At 38.3% G+C, this 15444-nt stretch overlaps 1 protein-coding gene across 1 annotated transcript in view; it reads left to right on the top strand.

Annotated features, from left to right (window-relative positions):
- Positions 1 to 15444, top strand: part of LOC138368647 (uncharacterized) — a 203217-nt gene that overhangs the window by 185885 nt on the left and 1888 nt on the right. The window contains exon 4 of the mRNA XM_069331350.1: positions 11987 to 15444. This exon is cut by the window's right edge and continues 1888 nt beyond it. Within this exon, the coding sequence (XP_069187451.1) occupies positions 11987 to 13397 (1411 nt within the window). The 3' untranslated portion in view covers positions 13398 to 15444. The remainder of the gene's footprint in view (positions 1 to 11986) is intronic.

Here is a 15444-nt window from a genome sequence, read left to right on the forward strand (position 1 = left end):
AAGTTTGTGAGGGTACCACCTCTGGTGCCAATGTGGGGACCCATAGCCTCGGAGAAGAAAATAAAAAGTATTCAGAGGAGACCTTGTGGTTTCTCACTGAACAATAATATTATCTTCTCCTACCACCCCCATTCTTTTGTATGTACACATATATATTTACTTTATTTGAACTTTGTTTAAAAAAAGAGTTACATATGGGTTACAAAGATGGTTGTCATAGGTTGTCGAGTTCCTCCAGCTCCTCAGATGGCGGGCAGGAACCCTGGATGCAGTGCGCATTTCCCCTCTGTATCGCCACACTGAGGCGCTGGAAAAGAAAGCTTGCAGCTCTTGGGTCCCTTGTTGTTTCAATGAGCCTAGAACCCAGTTCCTTCAAAAAACTGGTAGCACTTTTACCCCAGGCCCCGAGTGTCTCAGAAGCAATGGGGACAAAATTGAAGTGGTGATCCAGTTCTCTATACTTACGGGATTTGGCTGCTTCCCTGTGGGTGGCAGCGCCACCTGGTTGTGCCACACTGAGGTTAATGTAGGTGTTAGCCAGGGTTGATACGCACGTGTAGTCCCATACCAACTGCTTGCCATTCTTCCAGGGGTTCACTGTGATACCATCCGGGCGACCAATAAGAGCAACAGAGTTACGAGGCGTTAGGTAACGGGGCTCTCTTTCAGCTGGGCATCCAGCTGTGGTGAGACTCCTCTTGATGATGTCGTTAACTTCACTGTGCCTCGAGTGCCATTCCCCTGTGCTTTGGCAGAGTAGGCCATGGTGGCCGTACCTGTCAGCCACCACCTCGCCGCAAATACACCTATATCTGGTGTGGATTGGGGCAGCAAGGCGGAGGGCCACAGCAATTCGGAGGGCGTGTGGTGTGAGACGCGTGCCAGTTGCCGACATTGGGGTTGCTAACAGGAAATCCCCTGCATGTGGTGCTGCTACTGTTGTGAGGCGAGCAATGTCGTGATATATATATATATATATATATATATATATATATATATATATATATATATATATATATATATATATATATATATATATATATATAAATATATATATATATATATATATATATATATATAAATATATATATATATATATATATATATATATATATATATATATAAATATATATATATATATATATATATATATATATATATATATATATATATATATATATATATATATATATATATATATATATATATATATATGCAATTGACGATCACAAAACACTGATCATTTTATGCGGAAAATCCACAGAGAAATATGTTCACCTCATTTCATATTTCTCTGTGGATTTTCCGCATATATATATATATATATATATATATATATATATATATATATATATATATATATATATATATATATATATATATATATTATTAAATATGACCGAAAAAGTAAGATTAATAATTCTAACACGAATTTTCTCAATCTTTCGTACATTTCTTTTCACTGTTGGAGGTAAATCAAAAATCAATTCTCCAAAATTCATTTTTATTTCTAGTCTGACGCGACATGAGCGCGTTTCGTAAAACTTATTACATTTTCAAAGACTTTAGTTTACAAATACACAACTGAATAGAACTTACGCATCTCCGATTTTATATCTACATTTTAGTGAGGTGGATGGGGTGAGGTGGCATTAATAGGGTATTAATTTCATCAACACAAGACAGAACACGAAACAATGGGTATTGAATAGAAGTGTTTGTAGAAAGCCTATTGGTCCATATTTCTTGATGCTTCTATATTGGAGCGGAGTCTTGAGGTGGGTAGAATATAGTTGTGCATTCTACCCACATCAAGACTCCGCTCCAATATAGAAGCATCAAGAAATATGGACCAATAGGCTTTCTACAAACACTTCTATTCAATACCCATTGTTTCGTGTTCTGTCTTGTGTTGATGAAATTAATACCCTATTAATGCCACGTCTTGTTCTGTCTTGTGTTGATGAAATTAATACCCTATTAATGCCACCTCACCCCATCCACCTCACTAAAATGTAGATATAAAATCGGAGATGCGTAAGTTCTATTCAGTTGTGTATTTGTAAACTAAAGTCTTTGAAAATGTAATAAGTTTTACGAAACGCGCTCGTGTCGCGTCAGATTAGAAATAAAAATGAATTTTGGAGAATTGATTTTTGATTTACCTCCAACAGTGAAAAGAAATGTACGAAAGATTGAGAAAATTCGTGTTAGAATTATTAATCTTACTTTTTCGGTCATATTTAATAATATATGTCTACAGGAAAGACTGCTACAAAAATATACTAATATATATATATATATATATATATATATATATATATATATATATATATATATATATAAATATATATATATATATATATATATATATATATATATATATATATATATATATATATATATATATATATATATATATATATAAATATATATATATATATATATATATATATATATATATATATATATATATATATATATATATATATATGTTTCATTGAATATGACCGCATATTCTGTATTTATTATTTTCTGGTTTAGGGCTTCTATCCCTCTAACTATTTTCTTAGCATCAGGGCTTAATTGAAATAGGAGTTCTCCAAAACTCATTTTCGTACTTTTAAGGTGAAGAAAAGAAGTGATTTACTATAGAGTGTATTAGACTTATTTGTATAATTTGCACTACGTCGTGCAAATTATACAAATAAGTGTAATACACTCTATAGTAAATCACTTCTTTTCTTCACCTTAAAAGTACGAAAATGAGTTTTGGAGAACTCCTATTTCAATTAAGCCCTGATGCTAAGAAAATAGTTAGAGGGATAGAAGCCCTAAACCAGAAAATAATAAATACAGAATATGCGGTCATATTCAATGAAACATGTTTGAAAGAAAACCTGCTGCCAGTATACACCAATATATATATATATATATATATATATATATATATATAAATATATATATAAATATATATATTTATATATAAATATATATATATATATATATATATATATATATATATATATATATATATATAAATATATATATAAATATATATATTTATATATAAATATATATATATATATATATATATATATATATATATATATATATATATATATATATATATATATATATATATATATATATATATATATATATATATATGTCGTACCTAGTAGCCAGAACGCACTTCTCAGCCTACTATGCAAGGCCCGATTTGCCTAATAAGCCAAGTTTTCCTGAATTAATACATTTTCTCTATTTTTTTTCGTGTGAAATGACAAAGCTACCCAATTTATTATGTACGAGGTCAATTTTTTTTTATTGGAGTTAAAATTAACGTAGATATATGACCGAACCTAACCAACCCTACCTAACCTAACCTAACCTATCTTTATAGGTTAGGTTAGGTTAGGTAGCCGAAAAAGTTAGGTTAGGTTAGGTTAGGTAGGTTAGGTACTCGAAAAACAATTAATTCATGAAAACTTGGCTTATTAGGCAAATCGGGCCTTGCATAGTAGGCTGAGAAGTGCGTTCTGGCTACTAGGTACGACATATATATATATATATATTTATATATATATAAATATATATATATATAAATATATATATATACATTTATATATATATATAAATTATATATTTATATATATATTATATATATATAAATATATATATATATATATTATATATATAAATATATATATAAATTTATATATATATATATATATATATATATATATATATATATATATTTATATATATATATATATATATATATATATATATATATATATATATATAAATTGTTGCAAGTCGAGCAACACATATTTTACATTGAACAACAAATGAGATTAGAAAAGCAGTATTGCCACCTCTGCTATACAGAAAAAAATAGACCCCAGAAACACCCTGTGGGTAGTAATGTACCCCCATACCGACACTATGAGGGGTAGTGGACCCCATAATAACACTATGGGCGGTAGTGAACACTATACAAACACTATGGGCGATAGTTGACTTCATAGCGACCCTGTGGGCGGTAGTGGACCCCCTGCCGACCCTGTGGGCGGCAGTGGACCCCCTACTGACCCTGTGGGCGGCAGTGGACCCCCCTACCAACCCTGTGGGCGGTAGTGGACCCCTACCGACCCTGTGGACGCCCTACCGACCCTGTGGGCGGTAGAGGACCCCATACCGACCCTGTGGGTGGCAGTGGACTCCATACCGACCCTGTGGGCGGTAGTGAACCCCCTACCGACCCTATGGGCGGCAGTTGACCCCCTACCAACCCTGTGGGCGGTAGTGGACCCTTTACCGACCCTGTGGGCGGCAGTGAACCCTATATACTAATCCTGTGGGCGATACTGGACCCTACACTCATCCTGTGGGCGGCAATGGACGCCATACACATCCAGTGGGTGTTATTGGACCCCATACTTATTCTGTGGGTGGTTGGAGCCCCATACCCATCCTGTGGGTGATAGTGGACGCAATACTCATCCTGTGGGTGGTATTGGACCCCATACCCATCCTGTGGGTGGTTGTGAGCCCCATACCTATCCTGTCGGTGGTAGTGGACGCCATACACATCCAGTGGATGGTATTGGACCCCATACCCTTCCAGTGGGTGGAAGTGATCCCAAGTTTGCAGTAGTTTACCCCATAAACATTCCAACATAACATCGTTTTCTGTTAGCGTTCCTACAAAACATTCTTTAAAGATTTTTAAAGCGCAAACTATGGTATATAATATTGATTGGTGAAGCACTCTTATTCTATGTAATAATTTATAGTGCTTATTATAATTTACTAAGAACAACTAATATTTCTCAAAACAAAACTACGAGCCTTCAATAGGATGTAGCTGATCTGTAATATTTTAAGAGCATGGACAATAGTAGGTAAATTTCACAACCCATGTGGGACCTGAAAACTACAATTTTCATTATAACTGAACCAATCACGACTATTCTGCTATCTACATTGATGGACGGGTACTGTGAGACGTAAATTGGTACGTGAGGAAGAGTTTGGGCCTTGGTAAAAAAGGTAACTGGAAATATATCACATATGTACTAAATCACATTCAACATATTGACTTTAAGCATTAAGTCATATATGTGCAGTCTAGTGTGAGAACGGATTGAGGTTTAAATGCTGTTTGTATTAGCTTTGCTAACAGTGATATAAATTGGCTATATGCCATGCTATAATTGTTAGGTAAGGTTTTATGGTTGTTTCTAAGTTAACCTTACCCAATATTGCCAAAAATTGTACTGTACAGTTTCTAAGTATTGATTGTAAGTACAGATATTGTCTGAGCTTGTTTTTTCCGGAATTATTCCGATTGCATCAAGCTCCCACAATTTATGTACAGATTCTAATCCATCATAAATCATGTTGGGGGATTGTAAGTTGTGACTGTTTTTTACCCAGTCAAGCTACCAATACAGTTTCTGCATGGTGTGATCTTTCAGGAGTTGAAGCTCCATGATTTATTAATGGTTCTAACGTCAACATGCCTCCTGCTGATTGGAGTAAATTCATACCCCTTGTAATATTAAAGGAGAGTTTGCTTCTGCATTTACCATGGAAATTTTATGCAACATACCTTTCTATCAACATTACTAAGTAATGAAAAATGATAATTTTGAATTATTAACATTTATGAACAAGATGAAAGTTTGATGTGATGTCCAAATCACACATCAGAAAATGACGAAACAATAATGTTCTGACCTGTCCATGATTCGATTATACATTATGAATGATAATGCATTCATGTAATCGACTTGATAATGGTTCAGGACAGACCAAAATGTCGTCGTTTTTTCATCTTCTGGTGTGTGGTTTGGTCATCATATCTTCAGCTGCGTTATTCTGACTCAACGACTACACTTGAACGTTCGATGCTACATAAAAAAGTAAATAATATGCCTGGTACTTACAAATTTTATCCAAGAATATTGAAAATATTAAATCAATTTGTGACTAACTTTAATCATTCTTTGTGGTAAGTCCTTCTTGACTGGACCAGTTTCTCTTGAGTGGAAACTTACAAATGTCTCCTCAATACATGAAAATTGTTATTAGGCTTCTTGAAATTTTGAACCATTCTGTGTGACGTTGGTAGTCAGTAAACTCCTGTAAACAATAATTACACACCACAAAGTGCAACAATTTGAATTACCTTCTAATAAGAGATTAACAGCAAGATTTTCTTAGTAATCATTTATGGCAGATGAATCTTCTTCATTTCTTTTAAAACAATTTTAGAATGTTCGATGTAGCAAGGTGGTAGATATATATAGATAAAATATAGGTAGATAAAATATCTAGATTTTCAGAAAGCGTTTGCTGACTTTCCTCATCTTAGATTACTTTAAAAGATAAAAACAGAATGTTGCATAGTTAGTTGGAAAATATTATCTGGATGCAAACAGCAATTGTATGCATCATGAAAATTTGGGGACCAATATTGTTCTTGATTTATATATATTTTACATCAATAATGGCTTATGCAGATCAATATGTAAATTTACCGATGACACTAAACCAGGAAGGCACGTTTATATCATGCCGCAGTGATTAATAACCGACCTAAGCACCTTTCTAAACTAGACTAACGAATAAGATATTTATTGTAATGCTGTTAAATGTAAAGTATTACGTATGAGGAACAAACATAAAAAAGCGAGCCATTGCATAAACAACACAGAGAAACTTACTACAATGTCGTTGTGCTTGAATGAAGCTGAAGGAAAGATCAAATATGCGTAAGTGTATTAAAGACCTAATTTTCGAATGCAACCTACATTCCTTCTCAAGGTGCTGTATACAGTGTTGTGAACAGGATTGTTGTTGTTGTTTTAGATTCAGCAACTCGGCTCAAAACTTACATGCAGCAAGGGCAATAGTGAGCCCGTAAATGAGTTCGGTTATTCACAATAACCTTGTTACTGTTATATTTGGGTCAAAGTTTTGAATGAAGATATAATTTCCTTCTTTTCGCATTGGTTTTAGTCTTTTATTTTAATAAAATTATTTTGGGGGCGGATAAAGATGTACAGTGTTCACTAGTGTGTCCTATTCTTCAACTGTTTTTCTTAACCATTGTAGTCGCTGTGGATTTTGTAGTTAATCTAGCTGCTCCTGTTGGTTGAATGTTGAGATTGATGTACAGGGCTTCAGTTACTTCACATTCCAGTAAGTAGTGCAATAGTGGCACCACTGCATCTGTTCCATAGATATGACATAGATATTATCTCGGCCACTGGCGAATCTGGTAGTTAGCTTATATGGGAACACAATGGAGACTGTTGCAAATGTCACTTGTAATTGCAGATCCTCTGTGAGAATCCCACGTATTACATGTGATAAATTTTGATTAGACATAAATAAGAGCTGGATCGAATTGGCTAACATGCCTTTTTCAGCGTCCTCAATAGCAATGTTCTTTTGTTTTATCTACTATTTATCTTCTTTATCTGTAGATCAGAAGCAGTAAAATGTAAGACGTAGCAGTCATAGCAACGGCTTTCTTGCCCCATTATGGGTGGTGTCCATTCATCCCTTCTCCCATGTTCTTACCCGTCCTATTTTTAAAGCTGAATTTATCATTTGCTTCTCTGATATTGGCTAGCAACATATTCCGCTCCTATGCTGCCAAAACAATACTTTCAATACCTTTCTCATTTCTTCCCTGTTGACACTCATCATCCGACTGAAGATCTCGATCATGTCCTCTATCGCCTCGTGCTTTTCAGGGAATGAAGGTCAAGCTCCCTTATTTTCTCATCGTTTAGGAGGTCTCGTTTATCGACGTTGGATTTGTTCTAGGAAATCGATGTCCACTCTGTGATACGATTTCCTAAATTGGACGGTGACGCTTAATTGAGGTGTATATGGCCAAATACGATTGGATGAAGATGTTTTTGCATTTATTTAGTGATGTTTCTGCTTATAAACCTGAGCGTTCTACTTCCTTACTGCTGCCAAGGCTTCTGGTCACTTCCAGTTACGGCCAACATGTCTCTTTCGCAATAAGATTTGTCCAAACCTGCATGATTTATCCAGTAAACGGTGCCACCGTCGCTCACCGTATTTAGAACTTTGCACTTATTTAAGCTGAAATGCATCTGCCACTTTTCTTCCCAGCCACGATTAGGTCTTTCTAATGTTCCGCAAAGTCCTCGTTCACATTTACTATTTCCCTAGATTCATGTCATCCACAATCTTGTTGACATTACTCTTCACTCAGACACCAAGGTTGTTGACGTATGTAATTAACAACAAAGGCCCCAAAACAGACCTTTGGAACACACCTTAGTGACTTTTCTCTGCTTCAACTTCACCTCATTAATGCTAATTTTTTGGATTCTTATCCCCTCAATCAGGTTCTAACCTAATTGACAACATTCTCTCCGATGTCATGGATCTCAACCTTTCTGAGGAGTCTCTTGTGGGGAATTGGTCAAATAACTAATATGCTCAATAAGTAGTTATTTTATCATAATTGTTATTGCTGTCGACTTTTTCGAATATGTTGGTGCAGAGGAATACATCATTTGTGAAGAGTTCTTCATTAGAACATTTATTAAGATGTTTTCTTATTGATATCGCTTTAATAGCCTTGAGGAACTTTCACTCTACTGACGTCAACTGAATCAAACGACAGGTTGCAGCAAGTGTTCAGTTCCCTTCCTGAATACTAGGACCAAGGTGGTCGCTCTCCAGGTAGCAGAAACGACTACTTATGGACTGATCTATTTTATAAGTTAATTAGTTGATCAGAGAGCTCATCTCTGTACTTTTTAAAAATTTTGTTGAATACCTCGTGGCAATTTATTTAATTGATATTTTCTAATTTGTTAAATAATATCAGCTTCATTTATCTGTATGTTTCTAGTATATTTTCTTCGTACGTCATGTATATTGCTTCAAAAAAGAGGTTAGCTTGGTCTTCTTTTGAAAACACTGAGGCAAACTAATAATTAGAATATAGTAAATTCATGTTTTGCCATTTATGAGTTGTGAAAGGCCCTGGACCTCACTTTACTCAGTTAAAGACAAGACAGCATCTGGCGAGTTAACTTGCACTATTGGCAATCCTGGCTTCATAAGTCCTTTCTGTCTTCCTTGTCCTTATCTTATTTATCTTATAGATTTGTTAGGTAAGTCTCTCCTTTTTGCATCTTCTATATGCGCCACTATTTGCTCCTATTAGGTGTATTACTTTGTTCACAATTTGGAATCATTAATATCCGAACGATGTAGTATGTGACGGATATTGTTTCCCCTCTGCCACTTTGCCATTGTCAGTGAAGATGCTGTATTCAGATTTTATTTTTAATTCGGGAAAGGCAACGAACTTTCAAGCCTCCTCGTTTCCCATCCATATCCTTTTCCAGAATTTCAGCTCCTCATCCTTCTTCCTCCCGCGTCATTTACCAAGCCCTTTGGTCATGAAATCAGAATCGAATCAGGTTATCAGGATCAGGAATCACAAATTATGGAATCATAATGGGACAATCTACCAAACTCTCCCATCACTACTGCGGCCCATAGAAGGGATAGCAGCTGAGTTAGTCATGTCTTCCACACACATCCATGGTACGGGTGTTCTCCCATAATTATAATTCACCGGATGAAAGTACGGTTCCGTGATGAACAGTCGTTTACTCGGAGCCAAATACTGATGAAGATCGTCGACAACACTAACGCATCCCCGATTAGCATTCGCACTGACGGTGTGAATGCCCCGTCAGTGCGAAAATCAACTTTTTCTCCTGAACACCATGACGCCCAACATGCTACGGACCTTATTCTCACCCACTCACGACGCTATCTGGCAGATAGATTAATTTTCGTAAGCATTTTCATCTGTACCCAAGAACTTACCGACATTCTGAAAAGAATCAACGACCTGAAACCGGCCCTGACAGCAGTTAAAGGGAATTATCAGGGAAAAGGCCAATCCATTATGATTATATAGCACTTGGAAGGGGTCTGGCTAAGGATTTTAGATTGTATCTAAGAAGGCATGCTGCCCAACCACTTGGACAGTCGGGGACTGATCTCCGAGCATGAAGCGAGACCGTCTCACTACTGTGCACCCCACATGGTTGGTACAGCATTTTAAGCAAAAATAATCAAGACCGACGAAAATCTACATTCTACGCTGATTGTGACATTCCCTACTGCTGCTGCAGCAACCCAAGCTGTGGAAAATGGTCCTAGATACATCGACATCCCAATCAATCCAAACACAGTCAAGAAAGACAGTTACCTCCAATTACGACAGTGCTTGAAGTGCAACAAATACGATCACTTTGCTGGGAATTGCTAAGTCACTGAAAAAAATGCAACATCAGCAGACATGATCACAACTTCAGGACTTGTCAATCGAGCAACCAACAATGCATCGTCCATAGAGCACCCCACAACGGTGTCTCCCTGGACTGCCAAATCAGGCAAGAGGAAATTAGGAAGATAACGGCTGGCAGACCAACCTCTGATGGTACACGGACGTCCATACAGGCCGTGAGGTTCAATATATGACAATATTGACCACAGCATTACCAATGTTACCAGCCTCTTCTGCTACAACGACGTCCACATCGACTCAACCCATCATCATGGAGACCAAGGGCTCAAGCGGCGACCGGGCCACCACTCACCGGGACCTCACCTAGCCAATCGGCAGCCTCCACTGCAACTGCATGATCCTCGCCCTGCTATACTTAGCAGACAAACTGTCGGGCTAAGACATCGACCAGAACGTCTTCACCCGTTTGCTTTTAGCAATCTGTTGAGTGATACCCAAGATTACTGTACCAGCTGATTTTTTCCTGGATCTGTCAACACCCACTATACCTGGACAGATACCAGACCCAGCACTAGATCCCAGCATGAAATTGCCCTTATTAGCACCATCAGCACTCCAAGTCATGCCCCGCCTCCGTTGGAGGTATCCATCACAGTGCCGACTACGCGTACCCTATCTGCTACAGCCTCATCCACTACAACCACCATCTTGGACACCTCTGTCCTCACCGTGGTGTACGCTATCTACAGCCGAGAAATACAACATCCTCTACGAAAATTACTCGGCCCCCTGTTTCCCCAGGAAGAATACCAGAGCCGTGAAAAAATCTGCTCCCTGGTAGTCAGATACAGGAGAAGCGAGGAAGCAAACAATGACTTCAAACGCTATAGTCAACAGAACCCAAACATACGGTGCAAAGTCGCAGCGTACATCATCCGACGGGATAATAGTTGGAAGTTGGAATAGTTGGAATAGTCGGAATAGTCGGGATGATTGTTGGAATAGTTGGAAGACACCACCAGCAAGCAGTAACATTAACCATGCAATGAGAAATTGGTAACTATCAATAAGAAGGTGCTTCCACCAAGACAGAAAACACGCCAGGAACTTGATCAAGCAGAGACGTCCCACTGCCGCCTAACAAAATGCCTTCCTGGGCTCAAGAAAACATCACACCTACAATTTTAAGATCATTACTCAACGGCAACCTAAGATGGAAAGGCCACTGAACTTTCAAGCCTCCTCTTTCCCATCCACATTTTCTTCTGGAATTTCAACTCCTCATCCTTCTTCCTGTCCCATCCAATGCCAAGCCATGAAATCGGAAATGCTTTATTCTTAATCCATTGAGTTAAAATAACCCAAGATCTGCTTATCTTTTGAGACATGGTCCTCATCTCTGACACTGCTTCATCTGTTTCATCGTTTTAGAACGAGTCTCAGTTGCCTATAGTTTGTGCTCTGGAAGGCTAGGATCTATAGACCTGGAAATATATTGCATATAATTCTAGCACAACTCTTCTATGTAATTACAAATCTAATCTAATCTGCTGATCACTCTTTCTCAGCTCATGGACAGCATTAAATACTTTTTCAAAATTTTATAGCAAAGTACTTTTAAAGATTTTTTATTTTACCTCTACATTTCAGCGAGGTGTACCCGAAGCCAGCCATCGACAGGACTGTGAGCGACGGCAAGGACGACATCCTGAAAGACCTACCAAACCTGCCTCCCAGTTACCTGGAAAAACATAATCCACACCCTTGGTCAGGCAACAATAAGTGTGCTCAGTACCCTCCACTGTTTGATATTAGCTTTAATAATCTTTACTGGCAGGTCTTACAAACCAGCAACGGCACTTTCTACCTGTTTAGCGCGTTCTACGACAACCGTACTCTTAATAAAAAAAAACCATCTCTTCGCATTCTTGGAATGATGAATCGCATTAACCCAACGGTGAAGACCCACTGCCAGATCTGGTATGATGACAACAATTCCCCTGTTATTTCTAATATTACTGAATATCGATATATATGGATCAAGGAATGGGGTAATCAGAAGCAAGGAATACTTCAGCCATACCTGATGGAGTGCGTGGTGCCAGCTGAACACAGGCACCAGGTGCCACAGTCAGTGTCGCTGGTGGAGAAACCCTGTGATAAACCAACCAACAACCTTCGGATCATCAACAACCAGCCACAGGATGGTCAGAAAAAGGACTTTGCTGTGTGTGTCAAAGGATTAGACTTTTCTTACGTAGACTTAAGTGTGCGGATCGTTGAGTGGCTGGAAGTGCTCTTCAGTCTTGGTGCTGACAAGGTGTTTTTCTACAATCTTGGGATACACCCAAATATCAGCAAAATCCTTAATTATTATGAACATATAGGACGAGTGGATGTTAAAAAATTAACACTCCCAGGTGAACAACCTAATGTGCGTGGCTTGTTGCATATGTATTTAAAACATAAAACTTTACACCAATGGCAGAACGAACTTATACCATTTAATGACTGTATATACAGAAACATATACCGTTACAAATTCGTACTTCTGCTGGACATTGATGAAGTCATTATGCCCAAGACAGCTGAAGACTGGGAGTCGCTGATGGAGCAGGTGGCTCCGGGAGCGATGACCACAAACAACTACACTCACGCATCATATTGTGCTCGCAATGTGTACTTCTTGGATTCCATGCAGGACGCACACGGCCATGTCCACAACATACCTCCTTACTTACACATGATGCAACACATCTACCGTGCCGCCAATTACACACCACCCGGACACTACGTTAAGTGTCTGCATGATCCAGAGAAGATCGTCACTATCCACAACCACTATCCCTTCTCCTGCTTCGCCTACTGCAACTCCAAGAATATGCCCGAGAAACACGTCCATCTCCAGCACTACCGCAAGGAGTGTGCTGGTGAACTGGGTTCTCTTTGTATATATTTCAAAAATCACACAATTCTCGACGACAGAGTCCTGAGATACACGGAAGTTCTGACCAAGAATATAAATAACACTTTATATCAACTTGGTTTCTTGAAGCGGTGACTGATACAGAGCAGTCATTTATTGTAACTAAGTCACACATACACGCTAAAAGCGTGAGGCCAAGGGAGGTGTATATAAGGAGAGCAATGCAAAAGTCTAATGGTCTTAGAGAGCAACAGTGCTATCATGTGAACTGAAGAATGAGTTTCAATAGTTCTCGGAGATTTTAATGACAGGATAATTGACTGCATAACAAAGGCTCCCTAATGTAACGGAGCACACGTGGAGGGCGAAATTGATGGATACTTTAGACATGAACTTCCAGATGATATGAGTATCACCAACTTTGCACCATTAACCATAGTTCTTCAGTACTTGACTATATAATCGAGCTTATAGAGTGGATCAGGAGGACCAACAAGTCATGAAAGAGACTTGTTTTCTTTTTTGAGACTTAAGACTCAAAAACTCCAACCGGAAGATGAGCTTCAGAAAAGTATGAAAATTAAATAAAAGTTCTCATCACACATAAGGCGTGGAGGCCACACAGCAGTACACACCAACTAAAAACGAAGAGGTTTGAAAAGTATACAGAATATAAACTACGGAGGTAAGCAACAAGGTATTAAGGACCGTCAAATATAGACAAAATTTTGGTCAGGAAAGTAGCAGAGGCAGTTGGGAAATAAGACTATGAAACTAAAGCCAAAAACCAGCCAAGGTTTATATATATTCTTATAATAAGAAAATTAACAGTATGGGACCACAATATTAACTCAGCGAGCTTAACTTAACGAGCTCAGATTCATTATATGTACCCCTCTGACCTTTAGGTTAGAATCAGGGGGGCATGAGTGGTCAAACAGCTACTGTAGATGAATCCCCTAAGTTTAAATGAATGAGGTTTTGGACTCAGCAAAGAGAACAAACAGACCATGCGGTTTGTGAGCAAAGCATCGGCGAGATAATAAGGAAACGTCTCTGGAGTGAGTGTGACACCAGATTCAACACCCGAGCCTCACGTTAACAGAATACAAATAACTGCATATTGCAAGACAAGCAAACATAAGGATGGTAATATAACAGTTTACTTCGGCCTCACACGCGTGGGGTCCTCGGTTCGAGGCTCCTAGAGCCCAGGTGAATGGAACATAAGGATGGTGTTCAGAAACATGATAAAGGAATCTTTCAGGATTATATACAAGACGTGCGTTGGGCCAAACTATGGTCTATCCAGCTTAGTCCTGGAGTAGGCAGCTCCAGTATGGAACTCACATCTGGTGATGCACAGGAAGGAAATTTACAGGTGTCAAACTCTTTGCCACAAGACATAGGGGAAATGAGCAATAAGATCTAAATGAACTTATGCTAACGATTTTGGTTGGGAGATAGACAACAATCGATATGACCTCAAAGCAAAAGATACCAAGGGAAATGCAGAAAGTTGAGAGATGAAATTTTTTCCACTTGACGAACACCAAAATGGTAAGGCAAGTTGGAAACAGAAAATGAGCCATGGAATGCAGGCAAAGTGACACACTGATCAACAGTTTTACAAAAGTTTTCTTTTCTGTGATGAAAAGAGCTGTTTATCTTGCATTTTGATCTGCTGAATTCGTATATAATAATTTAAACTGTTGATTAGCTATCGCTTTACTTGTCAGAGTGGTAACTAAATCTTGCTTGATTCAACAAGTGGTGGATGCTGAACGTTTTCTCCCAGGCTCCAGTGTTGCCGGAGTGTCCCGTCTCTTGAAGTGGCCCGTCTCTTGTGGACGCTCTCGCACGAATCTCCCACTCACAAGTTCAACAACAGTACTATGGGTACCCACCCCGCAAACCCTTCATCTGTCTCAGGAGCATTTTGGCTGTAGACCAGTGGATGAATCGGAAGTAGAGGAATCACCCATTATTCACAGCTTCCAGAGCGAACAAGAAACCCTACTGGAAAAGTCGCGAGGTATGAAAACCACCAAGTATTATGACGAATCATAGTTACTTAACCCTTGTAGCTTGAAAGTCGTTTACGTGTAGGCTGGAGTAACACCACGTGAACGAATGGTGAACGACTGTGGATTCACTTTTCAACACTCACAAGGGGTTTAAA

Source organism: Procambarus clarkii, chromosome 25 (assembly GCF_040958095.1).
Source record: "Procambarus clarkii isolate CNS0578487 chromosome 25, FALCON_Pclarkii_2.0, whole genome shotgun sequence".
NCBI lineage: Eukaryota > Metazoa > Arthropoda > Malacostraca > Decapoda > Cambaridae > Procambarus > Procambarus clarkii.